Source organism: Lactuca virosa, chromosome 1 (genome assembly GCF_052849685.1).
Source record: "Lactuca virosa cultivar CGN04683 chromosome 1, Lactuca_virosa_CGN04683_v6, whole genome shotgun sequence".
Lineage (NCBI taxonomy): Eukaryota > Viridiplantae > Streptophyta > Magnoliopsida > Asterales > Asteraceae > Lactuca > Lactuca virosa.
In genome coordinates this window covers 7,703,164-7,728,744 of record NC_136426.1, presented here as the reverse complement: position 1 = coordinate 7,728,744, position 25,581 = coordinate 7,703,164, and the positions used below count along the sequence as shown (strand labels likewise).

At 35.3% G+C, this 25,581-nt stretch overlaps 7 protein-coding genes across 7 annotated transcripts; 5 read left to right on the top strand and 2 right to left on the bottom strand.

Annotated features, from left to right (window-relative positions):
• The first annotated feature begins 284 nt into the window (after window positions 1-284).
• LOC145132220 (protein PHOSPHATE-INDUCED 1-like) lies at window positions 285-1,436 on the top strand. The gene has a single exon (XM_079066929.1). It carries the CDS (start codon window positions 358-360, stop codon window positions 1,318-1,320), a length of 963 nt encoding a protein of 320 aa, XP_078923055.1. The 5' UTR covers window positions 285-357; the 3' UTR covers window positions 1,321-1,436.
• A 4,034-nt stretch (window positions 1,437-5,470) lies between these two features.
• Window positions 5,471-6,285, top strand: LOC145111058 (uncharacterized). Its single transcript, XM_079047361.1, has 2 exons — window positions 5,471-5,567; window positions 5,651-6,285. Exons 1-2 carry the CDS (start codon window positions 5,471-5,473, stop codon window positions 6,283-6,285), a joined length of 732 nt encoding a protein of 243 aa, XP_078903487.1.
• A 1,421-nt stretch (window positions 6,286-7,706) lies between these two features.
• On the top strand, window positions 7,707-9,810 carry LOC145111054 (uncharacterized). Its single transcript, XM_079047352.1, has 7 exons — window positions 7,707-7,859; window positions 7,951-8,513; window positions 8,630-8,694; window positions 8,791-8,906; window positions 9,336-9,401; window positions 9,526-9,591; window positions 9,715-9,810. The coding sequence occupies exons 1-7, from the start codon at window positions 7,707-7,709 to the stop codon at window positions 9,808-9,810; spliced, it is 1,125 nt and encodes a 374-aa protein (XP_078903478.1).
• A 2,425-nt stretch (window positions 9,811-12,235) lies between these two features.
• Window positions 12,236-12,766, top strand: LOC145111049 (uncharacterized). Its single transcript, XM_079047347.1, has 2 exons — window positions 12,236-12,406; window positions 12,512-12,766. Exons 1-2 carry the CDS (start codon window positions 12,236-12,238, stop codon window positions 12,764-12,766), a joined length of 426 nt encoding a protein of 141 aa, XP_078903473.1.
• Window positions 12,767-15,610: 2,844 nt separating this feature from the next.
• On the bottom strand, window positions 15,611-16,625 carry LOC145111043 (uncharacterized). Its single transcript, XM_079047343.1, has 2 exons — window positions 16,064-16,625; window positions 15,611-15,861 (listed from the first exon to the last, which is right to left on the bottom strand). Exons 1-2 carry the CDS (start codon window positions 16,623-16,625, stop codon window positions 15,611-15,613), a joined length of 813 nt encoding a protein of 270 aa, XP_078903469.1.
• Window positions 16,626-21,504: 4,879 nt separating this feature from the next.
• On the bottom strand, window positions 21,505-23,714 carry LOC145111036 (uncharacterized). Its single transcript, XM_079047334.1, has 5 exons — window positions 23,698-23,714; window positions 23,622-23,631; window positions 22,288-22,871; window positions 22,074-22,212; window positions 21,505-21,606 (listed from the first exon to the last, which is right to left on the bottom strand). Exons 1-5 carry the CDS (start codon window positions 23,712-23,714, stop codon window positions 21,505-21,507), a joined length of 852 nt encoding a protein of 283 aa, XP_078903460.1.
• A 1,026-nt stretch (window positions 23,715-24,740) lies between these two features.
• Window positions 24,741-25,295, top strand: LOC145111029 (uncharacterized). The gene is made up of 2 exons (XM_079047327.1): window positions 24,741-24,935; window positions 25,041-25,295. The coding sequence occupies exons 1-2, from the start codon at window positions 24,741-24,743 to the stop codon at window positions 25,293-25,295; spliced, it is 450 nt and encodes a 149-aa protein (XP_078903453.1).
• The last annotated feature ends 286 nt before the right edge of the window (window positions 25,296-25,581 follow it).

Sequence of the window (25,581 nt, the reverse complement as noted above, 5' to 3'; positions counted from 1 at the left end):
TCACATTAACGGACAAAAGGCAACCACCATGCTACTTTACTTTACAAAGCAATACCGTCCGACCCGACGGAGAATCTTTTCTAGTTCATATAAAGAATTAAAAAACAGACGTGAATATTTTTTATTTTGCGTCCATAATAAAGAAAACCCCGTGTGGGAACAAGAAAACAAGTTACACAGTTACAGCTGTAGGTTCTTCTTGCCTGCTAAGCAAAATACTCTATTTTTTCACAAAACAATTTAAAAATAAGTTTAATTTGTTTGTATAAATATACCCATTTTCAGTACCCACTCAACACACACTTCACCTTTTCCATCTTTCCAATCCTTCCTCCTCTCCATAAAACCTTCACAAAAATGGCGAATGCTCGTCTTCTGGTTCAATTTCTCTTCGTAGTCTCCATCTTCCACGTCTCCTCTGCTGGTAGACGACTCACTGAGTTAGTCAGCGACGCGTCTAACCTTTTGCAATACCACAACGGTGCTCTCCTCACCGGAGATATCTCCGTCAATTTCATCTGGTACGGCAACTTCAAACCGTCGCAGAAAGCCATTGTCTCCGATTTCATCACCTCACTCTCCTCCGGATCCGGAATTTCTCCAAAATCTCAGATCGAACCATCCGTCGCCACGTGGTGGAAGACCACCGAGAAATATCAGATGAAATCAAAGAAGCAACGTTCACTTACACTCCGACTCGGTAAACAAATATCCGACCCGGCTTATTCTCTTGGAAAGTCGTTGACGGACGAGCATCTGGTTCAGTTAGCTTCCAAAGGGGAGTCAAGGAACGCTGTTAACGTCGTGTTAACGGCATCCGACGTGGCAGTTGATGGGTTTTGCTCCAGCAGATGCGGGACCCACGGATCCTCGTCATCATCTTCGAAGATTCCCAATGGGAAAGGAAAGAATTACAAATTTGCGTACATCTGGGTTGGTAACTCGGAAACTCAGTGTGCGGGTCAATGCGCGTGGCCATTCCACCAGCCGATCTACGGACCACAGGCTGCACCGCTGGTGGCACCCAACAACGATGTCGGTCTCGACGGAATGGTCATTAATTTGGCCGGTTTATTGGCTGCTACAGCCACCAACCCATTTGGAAACGGTTATTATCAGGGGGATGCAAGTGCACCGTTAGAAGCTGCATCCGCATGTCCTGGTGTGTATGCTAAAGGAGCTTATCCTGGGTACGCAGGGGATTTGTTGGTGGACTCGACAACAGGTGCAAGTTATAATGCACATGGTACAAACGGCAGAAAGTACCTGCTTCCATCCTTATACGACCCATCATCCTCCACTTGTTCCACATTGGTTTAATTAAAACTCAAAAGTCATATTAGTGCATAGCGACTAGCGAGAGAAAGAAAAAATAGAATTATTGTCATAAATTCATTTATTTATTTATTATTATTAATGGATACTGAATTATAGTATTTGCTTTTTGCCTATTTTTTAATTAACGTTTCTGATGCATGTATTAAGATTATATGGTTAATTAACAATTGAAGGTCTATCTTTTAAATTCTATAGTGCAAAACTGATCTATGTTGGACTTAAAAACTGACTTGTTGAATTCAACATTGTCAACACTGTCTACGGATTGAAGCCTGGCCTGGCCCAAAAAAGCCCGGGTGAAGCCTGGTTTTAAAGTTTTGAAATTTATGTCGACACATTGTTTCGAACACATTTAATTATGGGAAATTCGTAAGAAGTCTATTTATTTTTGTTCTATTCATAAAAAAAAATCATTTTTGATTTTTCTTATTCGATTTAACCATCGAAATCGATAAATACTTACAAAATAACCATTTTAATTGGTTAGTATCGGTTTTTAAAAAATAACCATTTTAATTGGTTAGTATCGGTTTTAAGGTTTTAAATGTAAACAAAAAAAATAATAAATAACTTTTTTAAAGTTTAATGATTTTTCTGGAGATTTTTTTTTATATATATACTAAATTTATTAAAAAAACTTATATTTGTTTATTAAAACTTAAAATAAAAATAATTTTTTTATTAAAAAGCATAATAATGATCATTTATATATCAATTTTGGATTTTTTTTGTGTTTCTCTTTAACAAATATCATTAGTATAATCATAAAGATATCATTTATATCTTATATAGCTTAAACCTCTTGTGTCTTGGGAAGTCAAGTTTTCACTGTTAAAATTTGTCTCATGAAAAGTGACAAAACATGAGAAAACGTGCATGAAAAATCAACACATGTTTATACCGTTCGTATTTGATACTTTCTTGCTTGCGATAGATGTTGTGGAGCTCCTCAATAGAGTCCAATGAGTCATGCAGAGTAATGTTTCGCTATTTGAAAAGGGGTTGCGGCGCAACTTGTTGTCCGTTTACCATCTACGTCTATGTAAACGTTTATTTGAAAAGATGATCGTGGTTGTTATGGTTCCTAGAAACTTGCTAATTCTACAATAAGCGGTTATAATAATATTTTTTTCATTATTTATAGGGGTAATTACTAATCTAGCCAAATTAAGGAAGTGATTAGCAATTTTTAGCCAAAATTAGTGAATGTCCAAATATAGCCCACGAAACCGTAAGTTTCTATATTCGTCTACTGTTTCGTGTTTTGTATAATTTTTTTTTCATTTGTAAGCAACAAAACCGTAGGTTTTCTAAAACCTACGGTTTCCTCTCGGTATACCTACAGTTTTGGGGATAAAAATACGTTTTTTTTAATCTACTGTTTTGGGGTTTAATCTACTGTTTTGTGAGAAAACCTACCGTTTTAATTTTTTTTTTGAATTTTTTTAAATTTTTTTTATAAGATGTAGAATTATTTTAACAATTATTTTGTTAAAATTTTTTGAGAATTGAAAACATTAGACTTAAAAAAAAACGTATTCTTTTTGTGATATAGAGTATTAAAAAGATTGTTTATAAGATGTAGAATTATTTTAATTATATTGTTTATAAAATGTAGAGTTGTTTTTTGACAATTATTTTGTTAAAAAATATTTTTTGTAAAATATAAACTAGTTTTTTAAGAATTAATACAATTTTTTTTTGTTAAATTGTAGATTATTTTTTTTGAATTTGTTGACTGATTTTTTTTGGTAAATTTGAAAATATTTTTGGTAACTTGACTACTTTTTTGTCAGAGTTGAGTAATGTTTTGCTAAACTTGACTACTTTTTTGTCAGATTTGACATCTGTTTTGTAAAACTTGATTGCTTTTTTGTCAGAGTTGATTACTATTTTGTTAAACTTGACTACTTTTTTGTCAGAGTGGACTACTATTTTGAACATACCCTATATATATATATATATATATATATATATATATATATATATATATATATTAAGTATTTCATATTTTTGAAATTATTTCGTATTTTGAAAACTGCACTTCTCTCTAGCTTCTTTATTCTCAAAATTAACATAATGAGTTGTAACGAGTATTTCGTATTTGCTCATTACGGATGGAAGTTGGGAGTTTGTTAATTCCCAATTATCATATGTTTGGCCACCCGAATACAATCCGAGAATGTTTTATTTCGGTGTTGAATTTTACGAAACCACCACGTACACCGAATTTGTTCATTTGGTGAAGTGCAAGATGTGTCTTCCCGAAGAATCAAAAGTCAGTATGACTTATCAACATCCAGAACAACTCTATTATTGTGGTATTGTTGATAATCGTGATATTAGAAAGCTGATCAAGATAATAAATGTCGTTAGAGATAAATCTGTGTCTGTCTATGTGGTGGTTGAAGAAGGCGTTTCGCGTACCGAAGTGGATGATAGAGGAAAGGCATCTGCAGCTAATTTATCAAGTGGAAAAGGGAGCAACAACCCAATAGGTAATTTTAAAAGTCCAAGTAAAAGTCAATATCATAGTGTCGCTGAAAATGTAAATGTAGTGCCTGTAGTGCCAGAACCGACTATGTATGTTACACCGGAGAATTATAAGTATATCGGTGATAATAATGTTGATACATATGTTAATGATGTTGGTGTAAATCATTACTTTGACAAAAAAAAGCACTAGACGTGGTGAATAAGGTTGGTAATGAATCTGGAAAACAAGAAGTTCCATTTTTGCATGATGGTGAACTAAAAGGATACGGCGAGTTTGCGGATTGTGACAAGTTGGATATATCCGGCCTAGAGAGTGATTCTAACGGAGAAGAATTTGATGATGAACCTAAACTTACTTATTTAGATACCATGTTTCATGGTATGCCCCCATTGCCTTCGTGTCCTATAAACGATGATGTGAACATTCCATGTCAGAGGGTAGATATAAATGAAGAGATTAAGGTTCTAGACATTTTTGATGACAAAGAGTTGCTCAAGCTTGTAATTGGAAGACAATGCATGGAACAAGGTAAATAGTATAAGACAACCAGATCGAGCAAAGAAAGGTTCGAGGTGGTTTGTTTGGTACACAATTGTTCTTGGATGGTTAGGGCAAGGGGAATCAAATCGACTACTGCTTTCCAAGTCACAAAAGTTGTTGACCAACACACTTGTTGTGCAACAAACTTGGAGTCTAATCATCGACAATCAAAGAAAAAGGTACTCGGCCACTTTATCGCTGAAGTATTGGTCGGATATTATAATAGAGTTTATCGGGGTAATGAAATTGTGAGGGACATCAATTCGAAATTTCCAATCAATATCTCATACCAACAGACATGGCGGGCAAAACAATATGCGTTGTTGATGTTAAGAGGTACCAAAGAGGATTCATTCACCAAACTACCAGCGTATCTGCACAACTTGGTCAAGCATAATCCATGAACTATTACTCAGATAAGAACAGATGATGATGATCGGTTTGAGTTCGTGTATATCGCGCTGGGTTGCTCGGTAAGCAGTGATAATTTTTTATAACAAATATAACATATGAATCCTAATTGGTATTTGTTAATGCCATCAAAAATAATTGTAGGTACAAGCGTTCATCAAATATTGTAGGCCGACCCTAATTGACGGTGGTCACCTAAAGGGTGAATTCAAGGGTACGATGTTGCTCGTAGTGACAATGGACGGTCAAAACCAAATCATGCCTGTTGCTTATGCCATATGCAAAAGTGAATGTACGGAGACATGGTCCTGGTTCCTTCGAAAAGTATGTGAATGTATAGGCAATGTGGAAGACCTTACATTCATATCTGATAGAGCTCCATCCATAGCGACGTCAATTGCAAATATATTTCCTCACGCCCATCATGGAATATGTGGTATCCATTTGTATTGCAACATTTCAGCAAAATTCGGAAGCAGCGATACAATACACGCATTATTTTGGGAGACATGCAAAGCCTATACTATTAAAAAATTCGATAATGGGATGAAAAAAATTAAAAAGGTAAATGCTCGTGTATGGGAATACCAACAAAACATCAATCCAGAAAGATGGGCTAGGGCACATTTTCCTGGGAATCGGTATTTTCTTATGACATCAAATAGTGCAGAGTCGATAGATTAAATGTCAAGATTTGCAAGAAAGATGCCAATATTGATGTTGATTGAGTATTTCCGTGCAACAATGCAACAATGGAGTTTTCAGAAACGTAATGTTGCAGGTACTAATATTTTATATATAATAGTACTTGAAATTTTATTTTACTACTTATATGATATTATGAAATTATGTCTATTTTTTTAGTTGAAGCAAAAACAACACTCACCCCATGGGCTGAAACGATTATAGAAGCAAATAAGAAAGCTTGTAATAATTGGATGGTGTATCCTATCTCAAATAGTAGATTTGAAGTGAAAAGCTCTACTCACAAAAGTGTCATTGTTGATTTACAACAAAGAACCTGTACATGTAGGCGATGGCAAATAGATGACTTACCTTGTGGCCATGTCATAAAAGTGCTCACAATGAACCGTTACGAAGATTGTTCGGAATTTGCTTTAAAAGCTTACTTTACAGAGACACTGAGGAAAACTTACGAGGAGTCTGTGAACCCTTTACCAAGTCCATCTGAGTGGGAGATTCCCGATGATTTGATGATTGTGAAGCCACCCATAATGGAGAGACGTCAGCCGGGTAGACCAAGAAACACTGGCCGTATTCCATCGCAAGGTGAGCGTCCCATACGACAAGAATGTTCTACATGCGGTCATTTTGGACACACGAGGAATGATTGTAAGGGTAGGGGATCGGGGAGTGGATCTGGGGGGAGGAAAAAATCGACACAAAAGGGCATAATGACTGATGAAATCGCATACGGAAGCGGTCATAGAACGAAAGCGTGTACCCTACTTTTGATTTCAACAACACATTTGATTTAAATTGTCCTTAGATTAATGTATGAAAGTAATGAATTCCCGTATTTGTAATCTGTATTGCTTGTATTAAACTGCTCTTCTGACATTATTAATTAAATCTAGTACCCCACTTATTATCTAATTTATTCCATGAAAAATAAAACACAAACATAAAACATTATAGAAAACGAGATACATCAGTAGCAAACATTACATAAGACATTTCACATATACGAGTCTTCTACATGAAATATTTGTTATTTTTAACTAGAATCCATGCATCCTCATACTCGAAGTCACTTCCCTCGTGCTCCAAGATGTAATGATCTTTAACCAATTCTAAAAGATCTTTGTCGTTGTTTGGATAACGATACCTATTTTTAAGATGATGATACCATCGATTGAACCATGTGATTTTTTCCTTTAAATCCATCCACTTACCAACAATATCTTCTTGTGTTCGGTGTTTTCCTTCTCCCAACGAGAGGTTAAACATAGCTGTTATGTGGGTCCACTCATCACCTTCAAAGCAATCAGGGTTAACCATGGTTGTTACATCCTCATAAACGTTCATCCAACATTGTGTTACCACCATTACCTCTCTTATCGTCCATGGATGTGGAGTATTGGACGGAGCCGCTGAATAGGGAGAAGTTGTTTGATTGGAGGCCATTTTTTAAATTTGTTTGTTAGTTTGTTTTAATTTTATAGGAGTACTTAAATAAGAAAAAAGACTGATAAACAGTTAGGTGGATTCCCATAAGTAATGTTTGAAACTACATTATGTAGGCTACAAAGTAGTAGTCAAAGTCTATAAAAACGTAGTCAAATAATTGTCAAAAAGTAGTACAATTGTCAGATACCTTACACAGAGATATTGTTTGAAATGACAAATCTACTGTTGGAAATGACAATACATTATGCAGGCTACAAAGCAGTAGTCAAAGTCTATAAAACCGTAGTCAAATAATTGTCAAAGAGTATTCTAATTGTCAGATACCTTACATGGAGATACTGTTTGAAACGACAAATCTACTGTTGGAAAAGACAATACATTATGCAGTGTACAAAGCAGTAGTCAAAGTCTATGAAACCGTAGTCAAATAATGTCAAAGAGTAGTCCAATTGTCAGATACCTTACACGGAGATACTGTTTGAAACGACAAATATACTGTTCGAAAAGACAATACATTATGCAGGCTACGAAGCAGTAGTCAAAGTCTATGAAACCGTAGTCAAATAATGTCAAAGAGTATCCAATTGTCAGATACCTTACACGAAGATACTGTTTGAAACGACAAATATACTGTTCGAAAAGACAATACATTATGGACCTTACCTTTACAGCTCCTACATACATATGTGTCCGCATGTGGTAAGAACCTTACCTCCACAACCTTAGGCACACTAAGTAATTGGTAACTGTCTCTTACAAGTGATTCAAAATGAGTTTCTCCGACATTGACCATGAAGAAAGTTTTAACAACTTGTCTGTTTACCTTTATAACCTAAGGCGAACCAACCCGCATACTCACACTCACATCAAAACGAATTTGATGGATCGTTTCCAATCTTGTTTTCTGGCTATTGGATGGGTGGTATATTTCTTTTCCAAATTTCTTTTGTTTCTTTACATTTGTTAATATTTGTACATTTAAACTAATTGGTTTGCACTCTTAAAAAATACAGGTCCATGCATTCGTAAATTGTTTCTTGCCTGTCCTCTACATAGGTAGTGTCCGTCTTAGAGGGGACTACCTAAAAACAATGTTTGTAGCGGTTGCTAAAGATGGGAACAATCTGACTTTCCCTACAGCATTTGGTATGGCGGTTGAAAATAATGTGGTAACTTCTACATGGTTCCTAATGAGGTTAAAAGAATGTCTCGGAGAGGGTAAGGAAGTAGTGTTCATATCCAATATGTACGATGTCGTTGGCTCTTGCGTAGATAATGTTTTCAATGATTCTTATCATGGTTTACGCACAAGAGTAGGCTCTGGAAGATCAATGGAAACTTTGTTTTGGATAACATTAAAATCCTACACTACGTCAACTTTTGAACAAAATTTTTCTAGGCTACGCATTGATGCTCGTGAAGTGCTTACGAATATCGGTCATCCAAAATGGGCAAGAGCCTATTTCCCTAACATCTGTTCAAATGTACTCAACATGGAAGTTCCTCAATATTTTTCAGTAGTATCGCTCAATCATCGTAATGTACCGATAATAGCGCTTATCGAGGGAATTCGTGGGTACATGCAAAATACATTTGTTGAACGAAGTATAATGACAAGTATATTTCCGGGTGCAATATAAAAGAATTAAATATGTTGTACAACAACCTTTTCTAACCATATTTATTTTTCAGGGAGTTTGACTGGTGTACTAACATCGTATGCTCAAGTGGTGGTTCAAAGAAGGATGCAAAAGTCTGTTCGTTGGCAAACAACACAGATCCCCCAACAGATCTCGTCTCCCATGCCGACATATGTGTATGAAGTATTTGATTTTAAAAAACTTGTGTTGTAGACCTTAACGGTCGTACTTGTTCATGTGGAAAATGGAGCAGTCTCGGTATAGCATGTGGTCATGCCATCGCAGCAGCACGTGATTCGAAAATGCATGAAATAGTTAATTTGGTTCAAGTATATTACCATGCTGATGTATTTCAGCTCGTCTACCAGACACAAACCGTTCACCCACTACCCTCACCATCTGAATGGTAAATATCAGACCCATTGATGGCTGTTTTATTGCCGATGTAAAATTTATTCACTTTAAATATTGATGCATGTAATATATTTGTCGTTGTGTATGTAATATATTTGCTGTGTTGTTTGTAATATATTTTAATATATTATGTTTGTAATATATTTGACATTGTGTTTGTAATATATTTGAAATATATTATGTTTGTAATGTATTTGCAATTGTCTTTGTAATATATTTTCCATTTGTTCGTGCTGTTAAAAATGACGTAAAATAACATAAGTTGTCATTTTTAGCTTATGATAAAATTATATTTTTAGTGTGATTTTCATGTTTTATATGTTGCTTACGTTGTTTTTACATAGTTCTTCGTCGGAAAATATCTGGATTTCAAATCCGATATCGTTACATCATTGGTTTTATCCTCCAAAGTATGCTTCGTGCTGTTAAAAACGACATAAAATAACATAAGTTGTCATTTTTAGCTTACGATAAAAGTATGTTTTTTAGTGTGATTTTCATGTTTTATATGTTGGTTACGTTGTTTTTACATAGTTGTTCGTCGGAAAATATCCGGATTTCAAATCCGATATCGGTACATCATTGGTTTTACCCTCCAAAGTATGTTTCGTGCTGTTAAAAACAACATAAAGTAACATAAGTTGCCATTTTTAGCTTACAATAAAAGTATGTTTTTAGTGTGATTTTCATGTATTATATGTTGGTTACGTTGTTTTTACATAGTTGTTCATCGGAAAATATCCGGATTTCAAATCCGATATCGGTACATCATTGGTTTTACCCTCCAACGTATGCTTCGTGCTGTTAAAAACGACATAAAATAACATAAATTGCCATTTTTAGCTTACGATAAAATAATATTTTTAAGTCTGATTTTCAAGTTTTATATGTTGGTTACGTACTTTGAACATAGTTGTTCGTCGGAAAATATCCGTATTTCAAATCCGATATCGTTACCTCATTGGTTTTACCTTCCAAAGTATGCTTCGTGCTCTTAAAAACGACATTAAATAACATAAGTTGCCGTTTTTAGCTTACCATAAAAGTATGTTTTTAAGTCTGATTTTCATGTTTTATTTGTTGGTTACGTTCTGTGTACATACTTGTTCGTCTGAAAATATCCGGATTTGAAAAGAAATTACAATTACAAATAAACATAACATTACTAATAAACATAACATAAAACTAAAAGGAAATTAGAATTATATATAACATGAATTCTAGGGAGCCTTATATACAGTATACTATGGGATTTAAGATTTTGGCCACATAGGTTTACCGTATTGGCAATTTGGTCCTTCATCCTTTTTTATGGTCAATAGGTCAATGGCGGCGGCCTCACTTTGTTTACTTCCATCACCGACAGAGATTGAGATGCTTCTCAAACCTTTTGATAAGCACCCCACCGATTGTTCTCCACCGCCTTATCTCATGTATTTGTTTTTTTTTCTCACTGCCTCCATCAGATGCTCATACGCTCTCCACCGGTCATCCTCCTACCTACATGTTGTTTCTTTCACCAGTCCAGACCTCCGATCACCACCGTTCTACCTATCCCTTTCTCGACATCGATCAGAAGCAACCGCCCATCCACCCTCGATGAATAGTAACATATAGAGATTGAAGAGATCAAGACGGAGGCAAGAAGAAGCGAGATGGTGTCGCCACAGTCCAATTTCCCCGAAATCCCATCTTTTCAACTCAAAGAACACACCCACTGACAAGAATCTTAACGACACATCCTCATAAATATCGATTGCAAAGAAAGGGCTTCAAGAGTAATTGCTACAGCTACAACAACATCCATTACGAACAAAGGTGCCGTCTCTTTTCCATTTCCTATTGTTGTTTTTCTTATGTGGTGGAAACATTCAACGGACCAGAGCGTCCTCCATAGAAGACCATGTTTCTGGTGTATTGGGAAAGGCAGAAGGAAGAGAAGAAGCAAAATGTTGATTTATGTGGTGTATTGAGGTCAGTAACTTAACTTCTTAGCTCTAATCGTCTATTTTACTGTCATTGAGGGTTTTATATGAAGGAGCTGTTTATGGATTTGAAGAGATCGATTGCAGATTTCGCCATACGCTACGCTTACATGGAATCTCAAATCAGATCGTAAGCTGGACACAATGCAATTGTTGCACAACATCAGTGAAGGTTCGTCTATCAAATACTATATTTACCAATGTATTTATATGTGTATGTACAAGTCGACATTGCACAAAACCTACTCCTAATCACAAAAACGGTAAAATTTTGATGAAAAGTAGACAAATCTGGTTGTTCTTCGGGTGCTCCATTGAGAGAAAAAAGTAGCCAAACCAAAGAAAACAATAGGAAAAATGACCTAATTTGAAAAAAATTTCGTTATATACTTTGGGCTAATGGGCCACGAAAAAATAAACGGGCCCGTGAAACAGTAGCCCATTAGCACGAAAGAGTACTTTTCGGCCTAAAACAGTAGTCAACGACGTTGACCGTAGTCAACCATAAGTTGACGACGGTTTTGTGGGCTATTTTTGGCTAAGTAGTATTTTTTTGGCTATTTTTTGATAAGTAATTAACAAACATGGCTAGATTTGTATTTTCCCCTTATTTATAAACATGATAGAAGGGTTCAATGATAAATCAACTATATTCTTTTTTTCAAATAGTTAAATATATACACTTAAAAAAATATATTATCTTTGTTAATTACATGTAAATATAGTATCTTGTATATTAGTTTAGTCAATATTTTGTTCCTAGAAATAAGGTTTGACTCCTTTGTATTAAACACAATTTATACCTCTATATTTTATATATATTGACTGAAATGAGATTGAAAATCTTAAGGAAAATATTTTATAATGGTATCAGAAGTCTAGGGTTATCTCATGCTCCATCTCCATGTCTTCTCTTCTGCAAGTTCCTTAACATTCTCCTTCTTCTTTTTCTTATCGCCATGTCTAATAACAATACCTCCTTTCATCTGACTCTTGCGGTGTCCAACATACGCAACCATATATCCATCATTCTTGAAATGGAGAATGTTCAATATTCGACATGGCCTGAAGTATTCAAAATTACTCCACAATCTCATAAGGTCCTTCATCATATTATTCCTCCTCTAAATATTAAGGTCGCAACTACTGCAGAAGAAAAAGAATTATGATCTACTGTTGATGCAACAATTCTCTCATGGATTCATGCTAGTATCTCTAATGATCTCTTCCACACAATTATTGAACCAGATGCTACAACCATGGAAGCTTGGAATAGGTTACAAAACATATTCCAAGTCAACAGGATTTCCAGTGTGGTTACCCTTGAAGTCGAGTTCTCCAATACCATAATGGAGAACTTTCCTAATGTTTCGGCTTACTGCCAACGCCTCAAGTCTCTTGTCGATCAACTAAAGAATGTTGGTGCTCCTGTATCAGAAAGTCACCTTGTCATCTAAATGGTTTTGGGTCTCCCCAGAGCTTATAGAGGTGACGACATTATGATAATACAAAGTGATCCTTTGCCCCTCTTCTAGAAGGCTCGCTCTATGTTAACTCTTGAGGAAGCGGGTTTCGCTAAGGAAGTTGCTACAGGGTCGGAATCTTCCATGGTCACATCCTTACAATCAGAGGATTCCTTTGTTCCCAAGTCCAACTCGGATCTCGTGCATAACAGGGGGAAGCAATCTGGAAATTGGAAAACTGGCAGAAAATCAAGCAACGATGGAGGTTGTGGTTCCGGTATGGGTCAAGGCAATAGTGGTGGAAATCGTGGAAGTACACAAAAGTAGCAACATGGTATGACACCTTGGAATTCACAACACCATTAGGGATATAGTCCTTGCGGTTGGTTTCCTCAATGGGTTTACCACCTTGCCCATATCCAACACAAAGGTGGGCTCGTGGTCCAGTACGTATCAAACAGCAGTACGATGGTGTTCTTGGACCTTGTCCACAACACCATCAAGCTATTATAGCTTCACAAAATGAGGAGTCCACAACCTATGCTCCAACAAATATTGTAGTAGCTATGCACATTATGTCTATCAATCCACCCGATCCAACGTGGTACATGGACATCAGCGTTGATGGGTTTTGAGCACTCTAACAACCTTAAGGTGCACATACAACCCTAAATGCTTTGGATCTATGTTTTCTCTAATTATACATGCAATTTGATTTTCCAAAGCATTATCCTAACTAGCATGCAAAACATGGGTACTTGTATAACAAAAACTAGTTGGATGACATACCTTTTCTTGTAGCTTGTTTCCTTGGACCTTTAAGAGCCTAGCACCCCAAATGTGATGCCTCAAATGCTTCACACACCACCACCAACAATGGAGGACTTGAGAGAGTATTACTTGCACACAAAATCGGCTATGCTCTTCCAAAGATCACTAGTGGCCGATTTCATGAGCTAAAGGACTTCTTATATAGTGTGGCAAGGATTAGGGTTACATCCATGTAAACCCTAATATGCATGACCTTTCGTCTTACTTAGGCTCCAGGGGTTAAACCTCCATGGACTACCATGTTGGTTTAGCCCAACCTAAATAACCATAGGCCCACACTATAAGAAGCATTGATTTACCAAATCAACCCTTTACATTTAATTAGACTCTTTTGATCACTAAATTAATTCAAAATTAATTCTTGATCAATACTAATTAATAATATGATTTCATATTAATATATTAGAACTTATAATATATTAATAAATCATAAATAGCCTCTTCTCAAAAGTCTATCCTTACAAATGTTCTGGTGACATGCAACCCAAATGGATCATGCTACTCTCGGGTCAAGTACATACCAAATATAGTTATAGGCTTAGACACTTAAATCCAACAGGCGCAACATCCCACATGATGTCTTCTAATGGTATCTTCTCATCTTTTTTTAATTTGAGCAATCATCATAATGGAATTATTGTAGGAAATGACCATACTATTCCAATTCATGGTTACAATCACACTTCATTACCTGATCCTAATCTTCCTTTATCCTTGAAAAAAGTTCTACATGATCCCGAAATTATTAAAAATCCTATTTTAGTTCGGAAATTTACTTCTAACCATTTTTAATTGTTTTATTTGATCCATTTGGGTTTTCTGTGAAGGATTTTCAAACAGGGAGACGAATAACGAGATGTGACAGTCAGGGTGACCTTTATCCTCTTACTACTTCTAAATATAATCAAGCTCTACCTTCCATATTTACAATCATCTCTCTTTCTCTATGGCATGATTGTTTAGGTCATCCGGGTTCTCAAGTTTTGGACACTCTTAGGTACAATAAAATCATTGATTGTAATCGTAATTCCTCTTCTAGCATTTGTTGCCTTTGTGTTCTTAGGAAACATGTTAAGTTACTGTTTGTTGTGTGTAACGCCAACAAATTCGGGCTAGTCAATTTAGAGATAATAAGCGTTAAAATGACTTTTTGATAGAAGATTATTTAGAGTAGATAATCTTACCTAAGTTATAGTATATGTCACAAGGATTCCGTATATATAAAGAACGTTGAAATCCGACATATAACGAAGAAATTATAACCTGTCGAAGTTTTGCGATTAAACCGACACGACACCGCGTATCGTAAAAAGTGAATTTTTGACAAAATACTTTTAAGCCTTAGCAATCTAAACGTTTGTTAAGTTACCATTTGTTGTGTGTAACGCCCACAAATTCGGGCTAGTAAATTTAGAGATAATAAACGTAAAAAATGACTTTTTGATAGAAGATTATTTAGAGTAAATAATCTTAACCAAGTTATAGTATATGTCACAAGGATTCCATACATATAAAGAATGCTGAAATCCGTCTTATAACGAAAAAGTTATGACCTGTCGAAGTTTTGCGATTAAACCGGTATGGGACCGCGTATCGTAAAAAGTGAATTTTTGATAAAATACTTTTTAGCCTTAGCAATATAAACGAAATTCATAGTATACGTTAAACCGAGAGCGTGCGTATAGAAAACGTCCAAATCAGACTTCGTTTGAGGAAGTTATGCTTTTTCTAAGATTTTGCATAGCAGTATACAACCAGGAAATTGAATTTTTAGATCGATCGATTTTAGCCGACACAACCTAGAGGAGAATTGAAGATCTCGTTAATAGGAGCTCAACGATATAAAGACAACGAAAAGGACGTCGGATGACAAAGTTATGCATTTTTAACGGACTTTAACCGCATAAGGCTGTTAAAATATAAATTTAAAAATAAAGTCAAAATTAGCCGACGGCGTCGAAACAAAAGTTGTAGATCACATCGCTACCTACGTGTGACTATAAAGAACGTAAAAAACGGAACTCGTATGCGAAAGTTACGGATTTTAGAAGATAATTAGTTTTTGGAGTAACCAGCGAGTGACACGTGGCACGATCTGAGCCACCAGGGGCGGACGCAGGATTTTACAGTAGGGATTGCACGGGAAAGTTGGGGGTTGCACGGTAGTATAAAAAATAAAAATTTTGAAAATTTTCGAAAATTTTTCCACTGCAGCCGGAAAAGTTAGGGGTTGCCGGTGCCACCGTGGACCACCCCTAGGTCCGCCCCTGTGAGCCACTGAAAGGAAATTAGAATTACAAATAAACATAACATTAATATTAAAGATAACTTAACATATTACTAACGTGCAAATGGTGGTAAGACGACCATATTTTCAACTGGTATTTCCCAATGCAGAAGGATTGAAATAGGATTAACCGCCTCAGCTTGGAATGCATTTCGATACACCGCAGAAGTCAACTTATTATTTACCAATTGCTGTATTTCTTCAACTGTAAGCCTTCTTAGCGATGCTATACCATGTTCATAGGGTATGCCACATTTTTGCCATTTGCCGCAAGTACAAATACCACGTTCAACTTGTACCGTTTCTATGGTTAAATTTAAACTCACTTCAAATTTGTCACTACCAATATGTGTAACCTCATAACCATTAGACTAGTTCATTCTTCTTTCAAGCACGTGTTGTGCATAAGGGGTAAGATGACCATGCATTCCCTCTGTGAAATTATTTGAGTTACAATCAAATAGGGGGTATATTAAGGTAAAAGTTAAATAACAAATATTTATTACCTCCGAATGCAGCTCGATAGCCGTAAATTGTTTGTATCGACTGATGGACCACTTCAATGATTGATGTTATTGATAACTCGTGCGTGTTTGTTGTTAGCCAATTCAATCCAATCGGAATGCTGATATATTTCACATTGAAACAGACTTTAGGAAAAAAGGCTCGAGCCCATTTTGCAATTGCAATAATTTCAAGCCAACGAAGATCATTCCCATTAACCTCATTTGTTAATTTGTTCAAACAAACATAAAATTCAGACACACTATAAGTTTTGCATGTCTTCCAGAACAACTGTTCCACAACGGTACTTCCTGTGGAAATCCTAACTTTATCGGCTATATTTTTACAACAGTACCCATGATATGAATCTGGGTATACCCGCTGAATGGCGTAGTCTATGGAATCAAACATATGGCTTATGAAACCAACTTCAATAGTGTCACCTAAGCATTCTTTTAACCTTGTCATGAACCAAATCCAAGCCTCGTCACAGTCTATGCTTCCCAAAGCGAATACTATGATCAGGGGTTCATGATTACCATCCAAAGCAAGAGCAACATACATTGTCGTTATGTTGGCCCCAATAAGGGGTACATGACCAACAAATATTGTTGGTATCATGGATGTGAGAAAGGTAGTAATCTGTAAGAAACGATACCAACATTAGGCAAATATGAACTTGAAATAAATAATAACTTAGTATAGAGAAGGACATACCACGCATCCCAATGCGACAAAACAAAATTGAAACCGGTCTCTCATATCTTTCTTAATGATTGTGAAATAGTTACGATTTGTTCTTTCAAGATTATGAAAGAATATTGGTAGGTTCGAAAAACTTTTTTTGTATACCTCATTGAATCCACTCATTTTGCCAATTGGTATGTTCAATGAATAAGGTGTCCACTATAAATGGATTTCATTTCAAATTGAATGCAGGGGTAATTACAATCATATGTCCAAAATTCACTGTACGATAATACAACACATAAACTAGTAGTCAAATGCTAGTAGACAATATTCAATACTTATAAAATAGCAGTCAAATTACAATCATGTGTCTGAAATTCAATATATGATAAGACAACACATAAACTAGTAGTCAAATGCTAGTAGAGAGTAGTAAATACCTATAACACAGTACTCAAATTTCGTTTAGCAGACAGAAACATTGCGTTGAGTAACAGATAAAACAAACATGATTTCTGGAATATCAAATATTTATTTCTTCAGATAGAAATTAGACTTAAGGAAGGGAAGTTCTAACATAGATAAGGCAGCTACCCTCATCAAACTAAATAACACTGCTCTCATCCCTCGCCCGAGAGGCAGGAGAGACCTTGAGTCCAGGCCGTTGCATCACCCTCACCTCTGATTCGGTCAATAGAAAGACCAACACAACTGCTAGTGCTAAGGTCTTTATCGGAGGGGTGGAGGCTAGCATAAGCAGAGCTACCAGCTATACTACCAGAAGAGCAGCTACTATCAGTCAGAAATTAAGCTACAAAACAAATTTCATTCGTGATTGGAATATAATTAAAAATACGGTAGATTCTTCATAACATTCCAAGAATCAACATGGACAAACTCTCTACCGTTAGATTCCAAACGAAATAGCTCCATAGCCGCCAGTAAAATTGTTTGTTCTTCCTCATCCGGACGTGCATTTTCGATCCCGCTATGAATTCTATGAAAGTGTTTCACATGTCGTTTCACTTGTAACATTTTTAATTTTACATCTTTTTTGGTCCGGTAATAACCTCGACCCATTTCATAATGAAACAAGTGAAAGACGCGACTCCAAAAAGAACCAATACGACATTGTGGGGGACCTTGCGTATATGCTTCTTCTATGATGGTAATCCAAGCACGTATCAGAATGCCTTCTTCTTGGGTGTTCCATGTTAGTGGTAAAATAGGATCCATGTTTTATGATACAAACTAATGTGATATGGCAGAATTTTTATATAGACAATTAAAGAATCTTATAGGGCGCATATAGTACAGACTATTCTGTGAAATAAATTATTTGACATTAAAACACATCATAGGTATCTAGTTTACTGTTGGAAATAAATTACTCATTAAAATACAATTACTTGACATTAAACACATCATACGTATCTAGTTTACAATACAGTACTCATTCAAATACATTTATTTGACATTAACATAATTAGATAACTAAACATAGGTAGACCAAATACTCTTACAATTTTTTTCCCTAACCAACCACTAATAAAAAGCAAAGATACAAATATATTATCTAAAAATTACAAATAAAAGACATACATAGACATATATTCTACCTTAAAATTACTTCAACAAATAAACAAATTATTAAAATACTACTCATCTTCTTCCCACATCGGAAACTCGTAAGGATACTCTTTTTTCATAGCAAGGACTTCCTTTTTTTTTCTCCAAATAGTACTCACGAAGTTCTAATTCTCTCTTTAGCTTTCGAAAAATTTCTTCACTAGAGCGGATCGAAGTCTCGGCAGATTGGATTTGTTGCCTAGTACTTATAATCCAATTCCTTTTACGGTCAATATCATCCCAGTAGTTGTCTAGAAGGTTTCGTTGGAAACGATAATCTTCAAATGCCTTATCCACATCAGCTTCTCTTTGTAACAACATTTTTTTCACTTCCTCATCCATCTTCTCCCCTAATATAGGAAGATCGACGTGGGGAGGGGGATTGGTTGAAACGTTATTGGAATTTGACTCCAAAGGAGGCTTACTGTTGGACGTAGATGGCCAATTAAATTTTGCCAGGATCCTTTTCATCTCCTCTGATCTTTCTGTCATTTTCACACTACAATTTTTTTATATTGTTTCTTTGATTTCTGAATTGATAACAAATTTACATTAAATATGACATTAGATAATAGTCAACGGCTATAAGATAGTAGTCAAAACCTATAAAAAATAGTCAATCGAATAAAATAGTAGTCAAACACTAATAGACAGTAATCAAAACCTATAAAAAGTAGTCAAATAACAATCATGTGTCGAATCTTCACTGTACGTTAAGATTACACATGAGGTAGTAGCCAATGGCTAGTAGACAGTAGTCAAATCCTATAAGAATGTAGTCAAATTAGAATAATGTCTTGGTACGATATGACAACACCTACTATAGTAGTCAAAAGCTATTTGACAGTAGTCAAAGCCTATAAAAAAGTAGTTAAATTGTCAATTATATATAGAGACTTAAATGTATGCGTCTGAGATTTACAAATCATATATTAGTGGTTAATCTGTAACCCTCATACACATACAATCATGTCCGCCTCTCAAGAAAAATGGTGGTTGATGCCACAAGAGAAGCGATTGCAAATGTTAATAAAAGAAGAAGAGATCAAGAACGAGATTAAAGGCGTTGAAGAAGATAGGAAACAGTTGGATAACTTACAAGCCAATATTTGGTCTAAAATGAGGTCGGTTCAAGATAATGAACACGACATAAAAACTGCAAGGGTTTGGGTACGAGATGCAATAGACTACGCCAACAAAGAAGAGGTTAAAATGAAAAAGATTCTCAAAAACATACAAAAAAATTACGACAGGGTGATTCAAGAAAAAGCAAAATTTCCAAATGATTTTCGAGATGTTTGAATTTAATAATTATTGATTAATCAAGTAGTAAGTTTATGCATTATTTATGAGTTTATCTATGTAATAAGTTTTATATTTGCTTGTTTATTATGATTAATCTATATAATATGTACTATTCTCTTGCTAGTTTGTTTATGTTTAATAATTAGGGGACATTTTGTTAACCAATCGTCATGAAACAGTACACATTGAATGTCACTAAAAACATACAACTCGGACTAACTAAAAATCGCCTGTGTAGAAGATCCATAATATATCATGACCATCCTATAGCGAAACTGAGTAGCAGCAACAACAGGTGCCATCGATATACCAATCGGTCGACCTGAAACAAGTTGCTCCATGAACATCAGCATAAATACACCGCACTCTCCAAACATCCCTTCTTGTTGGGGCACATCCGTAACATCCGTAACAGTGATGGATGCTTTCTGAATAGGTAAACCCATGTGGTTCCAATAGCCAATTTCCAGCAGAATGCGGTCCATAAGCTCTTCAAACCGCACAAAATCAATAATCTTCACGGTGTCAAATAATCGGAAGTTGTCGTACAAATTCAACGACAGCGTGTCCATCCATAACTCGCCAAGTACCCAATGATGTGGGTTGATGCATATTGGAAAATAAACCTGTTTTAACACACAACCGTTGCAATTAATTACAACGTTTAATTAGTGTAATATGACAATTAAAGTGACTGATAATATATATATTATTTCTTTACTTACACGGTCAACTTCTAGCCAAGATTTACATCCATCCAATGGGTCAAACGGATTTCTCATTGCACTTCCTGCCCACCGGAACATCTCAAATGCACCAAAAAATGACGATGACATGATTGTCCATCGAGCATCGTTCGGTCTCCGCTCATTCAAAAGCCTTCCCCATATGTCAACATGCTGCATTTAAATTTAATTTAAACATAAGTAGCTTATTAAATTATTCAAAATTTAAATATAAAGGAATGTCTTCATACCGCTTCATCTAAAAATCCCAATTCACTTGCATAAAAAAGCAAATCCCAAAACTTTGCTTCCATTTTTTCATTGTATAACCGATGTTTCAAAAAAAAAAACAGTCGGTTTGTTTCCCATGTATAGAGCAGGGGCGTTACAACCCGGATTCACATACGGCTCCAATAAAAGTGCCGGGGGATCGCTGACAAATACAGGGGGTGGTGGTTCGTTGTGTATTACCCCACCTGTACGATACCGGGGGGCATTTTGAACCTACATTATATACGTAGTCAATAACTATCCATATAGTAATAAAATTATAGTAAATATGATTTTTAACATACTTACCGAAACGTATGGGGAGCTAAGATATTGAGAAGGTTTCAATTGCCTAACCGGACGACTTTCTTTCACAATAGGAGGCCCGGGTATATGATTTTCCGCATCCACAATCTCGCTAGCAACAACCTTCTTTTTCTTCTTCTTCTACAAAAAAAAATATTAATTTTTTTAATATACTGTAAAAAAATAAAAAGTTTAATATACAAAAAAAAAAAATTATAACCTCCTTCACGATTTCCATTTGTTTTATTCAAACAATGGTGAATTATCAACATCATCATCCTCGTTTACTCGATTTGATTTCTGTGGACTACCAACCACATTCTCATTCCCCTACATTTAAAGAAAAATAATTAATAAAAAGCTTCGTTAAAAAATTAATTAATACATCATATATATTGAAATTGATAGTAATACCTCAAAAGCTTCGTTAAAAAATTCTTCCAAGTCATCATCATCTCGAGTTCCACCTTTATTTTTCAATCCACAGATTTCTTCCTCCAAAGATTGAAGTCTTGCCATTATTTCTCGCGCGGTTTTTTTGTTAATTCCCACCGTATAAGTTCCTCGGTAGACTTGGAAGATTGGTTGTTTCCACATGATGGATCAGACGAAGATGCCCCCTACATAAATTATTTCATATATCAATAATAGTTGAAAAAATTTATTATACTAGATTTTGCTTTTACAAATTTACTTAAATCATTTCTAAAGTTGTAGCGTACAGAAGAAGGGACTTCAGACGATTCACAATTCAGACTAGTAATATATGACAAATAATCTGGAGTAGAGGACTCGACATCTCAGGCAATCATCTTTTTTTTGGGTTGATGCACCTCGTCCTGATCAACATCGAAAACATCGCAAACTTTCGCCCAAGTTAACCTCCTAATATGAAACCAGCGCAATATACGAGGATATAAATAATTGCGTCGTATTGCAACATTTCCCCGAATTACTGGGAACATCTCCCATATCCATATCTTGTAATAAATATACGTTAATTTATAAGTGTTAGCACTAACTAAAATTATAAAAAAAATAAAACCGATAAATTATTAAATATATTTTTTTAATTACTTAAATATACCTTCAAAGGAATAACAAAACCCGATAGTGTGTACACAATCGCTTTTGTTGGATGGTTGGACATATGATCCTCAAATTTCTTAAACATACCCGACAATCTAGGGTATGTTTTAGTCCATAGATAACTCCCCCACGAGAACCTATATTATAAGAAAAAATATTAGTTAAACGTATAAAAATTAGTATTTTATTATAAATATTAAATTGACAAATACCTATTCCATTGATCCGGGTTCTCTACCACCCACAAAAATTCCTTGGTGACTTTATCATTAAGCTCCTTTCCCAAAAAACCTTGATTGAGGATATATAGCAAAATGGCACGGACACCGTCATGAGCGGATATATCATTGAACCGTTGATTCAAGATAAGGAGCTCTAAATCTCCTACAAGTAAAGAAGTGTCCGTGCGATATGGGAAGACTCTGGACCGAAATGTATTTTCACCATATCCGCGTTTATACATGGTTGAAAATTCGATCCTTGATGTAGGACAGCGGCCCATGTAAAGTCCAGTCACAAGACAAAACTCCTCCGGCCCAAATGACAGTGTACGTCTAGAAAACCTAAAATATAGACGCTCAGCTGCGTCCGTTTCAGCAGTAGGACGCAACATATGCAGTAACAACCCATGAATAAGAAGTCCGTCTCCGGACTGAGCTGGTAGGTCCAACAAGTAACCGAAGCTAGTTGTTAAAAAAATATCGCGCACGGGTCCGTTCAAGCGACTCAAAACTTCATGCAATTTATGGCATGAAGCTTTGACAGATAAGTGACCCATCATCGTTTTGTTTGGAAGCTACAAAATTAAATAAACATTAAGGTTAAATAAAGTTTTATAAAAGAAAAAAAACTGATAAACAATTAGAGAAAGCACACAATATAAGACTTAATCATTTCATATATTCTATTTACTTTGTATAAAATACCAAAGGAAATTAATTAACTACATTTTTTTGTATTTTCTATACTACTAGTATACCAAATTTAGCATTGTACTTTGAAAATGGTGTGACAATAACATATTTTATAACAAACCCGAAAGTACCAAAACATAATGTTATTTTATCAATACAGTATACTTCAAAGTATCTACACATTATAAACATAAAAACTTCTTCAAATAGATAGTACATTGCTATTGTATGCTATAATTGAGACATAGAAAATAACATCATTTTTAACATGCAAACATTGAATCATAACATACATACAAGGGAATACATTACTTAAAAATACGTTTAAACAATTTTTTTTAAGAAAAATAAAAACATATATATATATAAAACCATAGGTTTAAGGAAACCTACGATTTTTTTTTCCAACAAAAAATCATAAGATACATACAAGGGGATACAAATGTTTATTAGTTATAAAAAATTTTTATTAAAAAAAAAATAAACCGTAATTTTTGGGAAACCTACGGTGTACAAGTGTTTACTGCACAAACTGTGCAGTAAATGCTTGTACACCGTAGGTTTCCAAAAAACCTACGGTTTCCCTTTTTTTTGTTTTATAAAAAAAAATTATACGACTACAAAATACATACAATTCCGATCCTATTGATGCAAATTTAAAAAAAAAACGAAAAAAATATATTTCCGTACGGTTCGTACGAAACATACGGTGTACAAGTCGACATTGCACAAAACCTACTCCTAATCACAAAAACGGTAAAATTTTGATGAAAAGTAGACAAATCTGGTTGTTCTTCGGGTGCTCCATTGAGAGAAAAAAGTAGCCAAACCAAAGAAAACAATAGGAAAAATGACCTAATTTGAAAAAATTTTCATTATATACTTTGGGCTAATGGGCCACGAAAAAATAAACGGGCCCGTGAAACAGTAGCCCATTAGCACGAAAGAGTACTTTTCGGCCTAAAACAGTAGTCAACGACGTTGACCGTAGTCAACCATAAGTTGACTACGGTTTTGTGGGCTATTTTTGGCTAAGTAGTATTTTTTGGCTATTTTTTGATAAGTAATTAACAAAAATGGCTAGATTTGTATTTTCCCCTTATTTATAAACATGATAGAAGGGTTCAATGATAAATCAACTATATTCTTTTTTTCAAATAGTTAAATATATACACTTAACAAAATATATTATCTTTGTTAATTACATGTAAATATAGTATCTTGTATATTAGTTTAGTCAATATTTTGTTCCTAGAAATAAGGTTTGACTCCTTTGTATTAAACACAATTTATACCTCTATATTTTATATATATTGACTGAAATGAGATTGAAAATCTTAAGGAAAATATTTTATAATGGTATCAGAAGTCTAGGGTTATCTCATGCTCCATCTCCATGTCTTCTCTTCTGCAAGTTCCTTAACATTCTCCTTCTTCTTTTTCTTATCGCCATGTCTAATAACAATACCTCCTTTCATCTGACTCTTGCGGTGTCCAACATACGCAACCATATATCCATCATTCTTGAAATGGAGAATGTTCAATATTCGACATGGCCTGAAGTATTCAAGATTACTCCACAATCTCATAAGGTCCTTCATCATATTATTCCTCCTCTAAATATTAAGGTCGCAACTACTGCAGAAGAAAAAGAATTATGATCTACTGTTGATGCAACAATTCTCTCATGGATTCATGCTAGTATCTCTAATGATCTCTTCCACACAATTATTGAACCAGATGCTACAACCATGGAAGCTTGGAATAGGTTACAAAACATATTCCAAGTCAACAAGATTTCCAGTGTGGTTACCCTTGAAGTCGAGTTCTCCAATACCATAATGGAGAACTTTCCTAATGTTTCGGCTTACTGCCAACGCCTCAAGTCTCTTGTCGATCAACTAAAGAAGTCTCTTGTCGATCAACTAAAGAATGTTGGTGCTCCTGTATCAGAAAGTCACCTTGTCATCTAAATGGTTTTGGGTCTCCCCAGAGCTTATAGAGGTGACGACATTATGATAATACAAAGTGATCCTTTGCCCCTCTTCTAGAAGGCTCGCTCTATGTTAACTCTTGAGGAAGCGGGTTTCGCTAAGGAAGTTGCTACAGGGTCGGAATCTTCCATGGTCACATCCTTGCAATCAGAGGATTCCTTTGTTCCCAAGTCCAACTCGGATCTCGTGCATAACAGGGGGAAGCAATCTGGAAATTGGAAAACTGGCCGAAAATCAAGCAACGATGGAGGTTGTGGTTCCGGTATGGGTCAAGGCAATAGTGGTGGAAATCGTGGAAGTACACAAAAGTAGCAACATGGTATGACACCTTGGAATTCACAACACCATTAGGGATATAGTCCTTGCGGTTGGTTTCCTCAATGGGTTTACCACCTTGCCCATATCCAACACAAAGGTGGGCTCGTGGTCCAGTACGTATCAAACAGCAGTACGATGGTGTTCTTGGACCTTGTCCACAACACCATCAAGCTATTATAGCTTCACAAAATGATGAGTCCACAACCTATGCTCCAACAAATATTGTAGTAGCTATGCACATTATGTCTATCAATCCACCCGATCCAACGTGGTACATGGA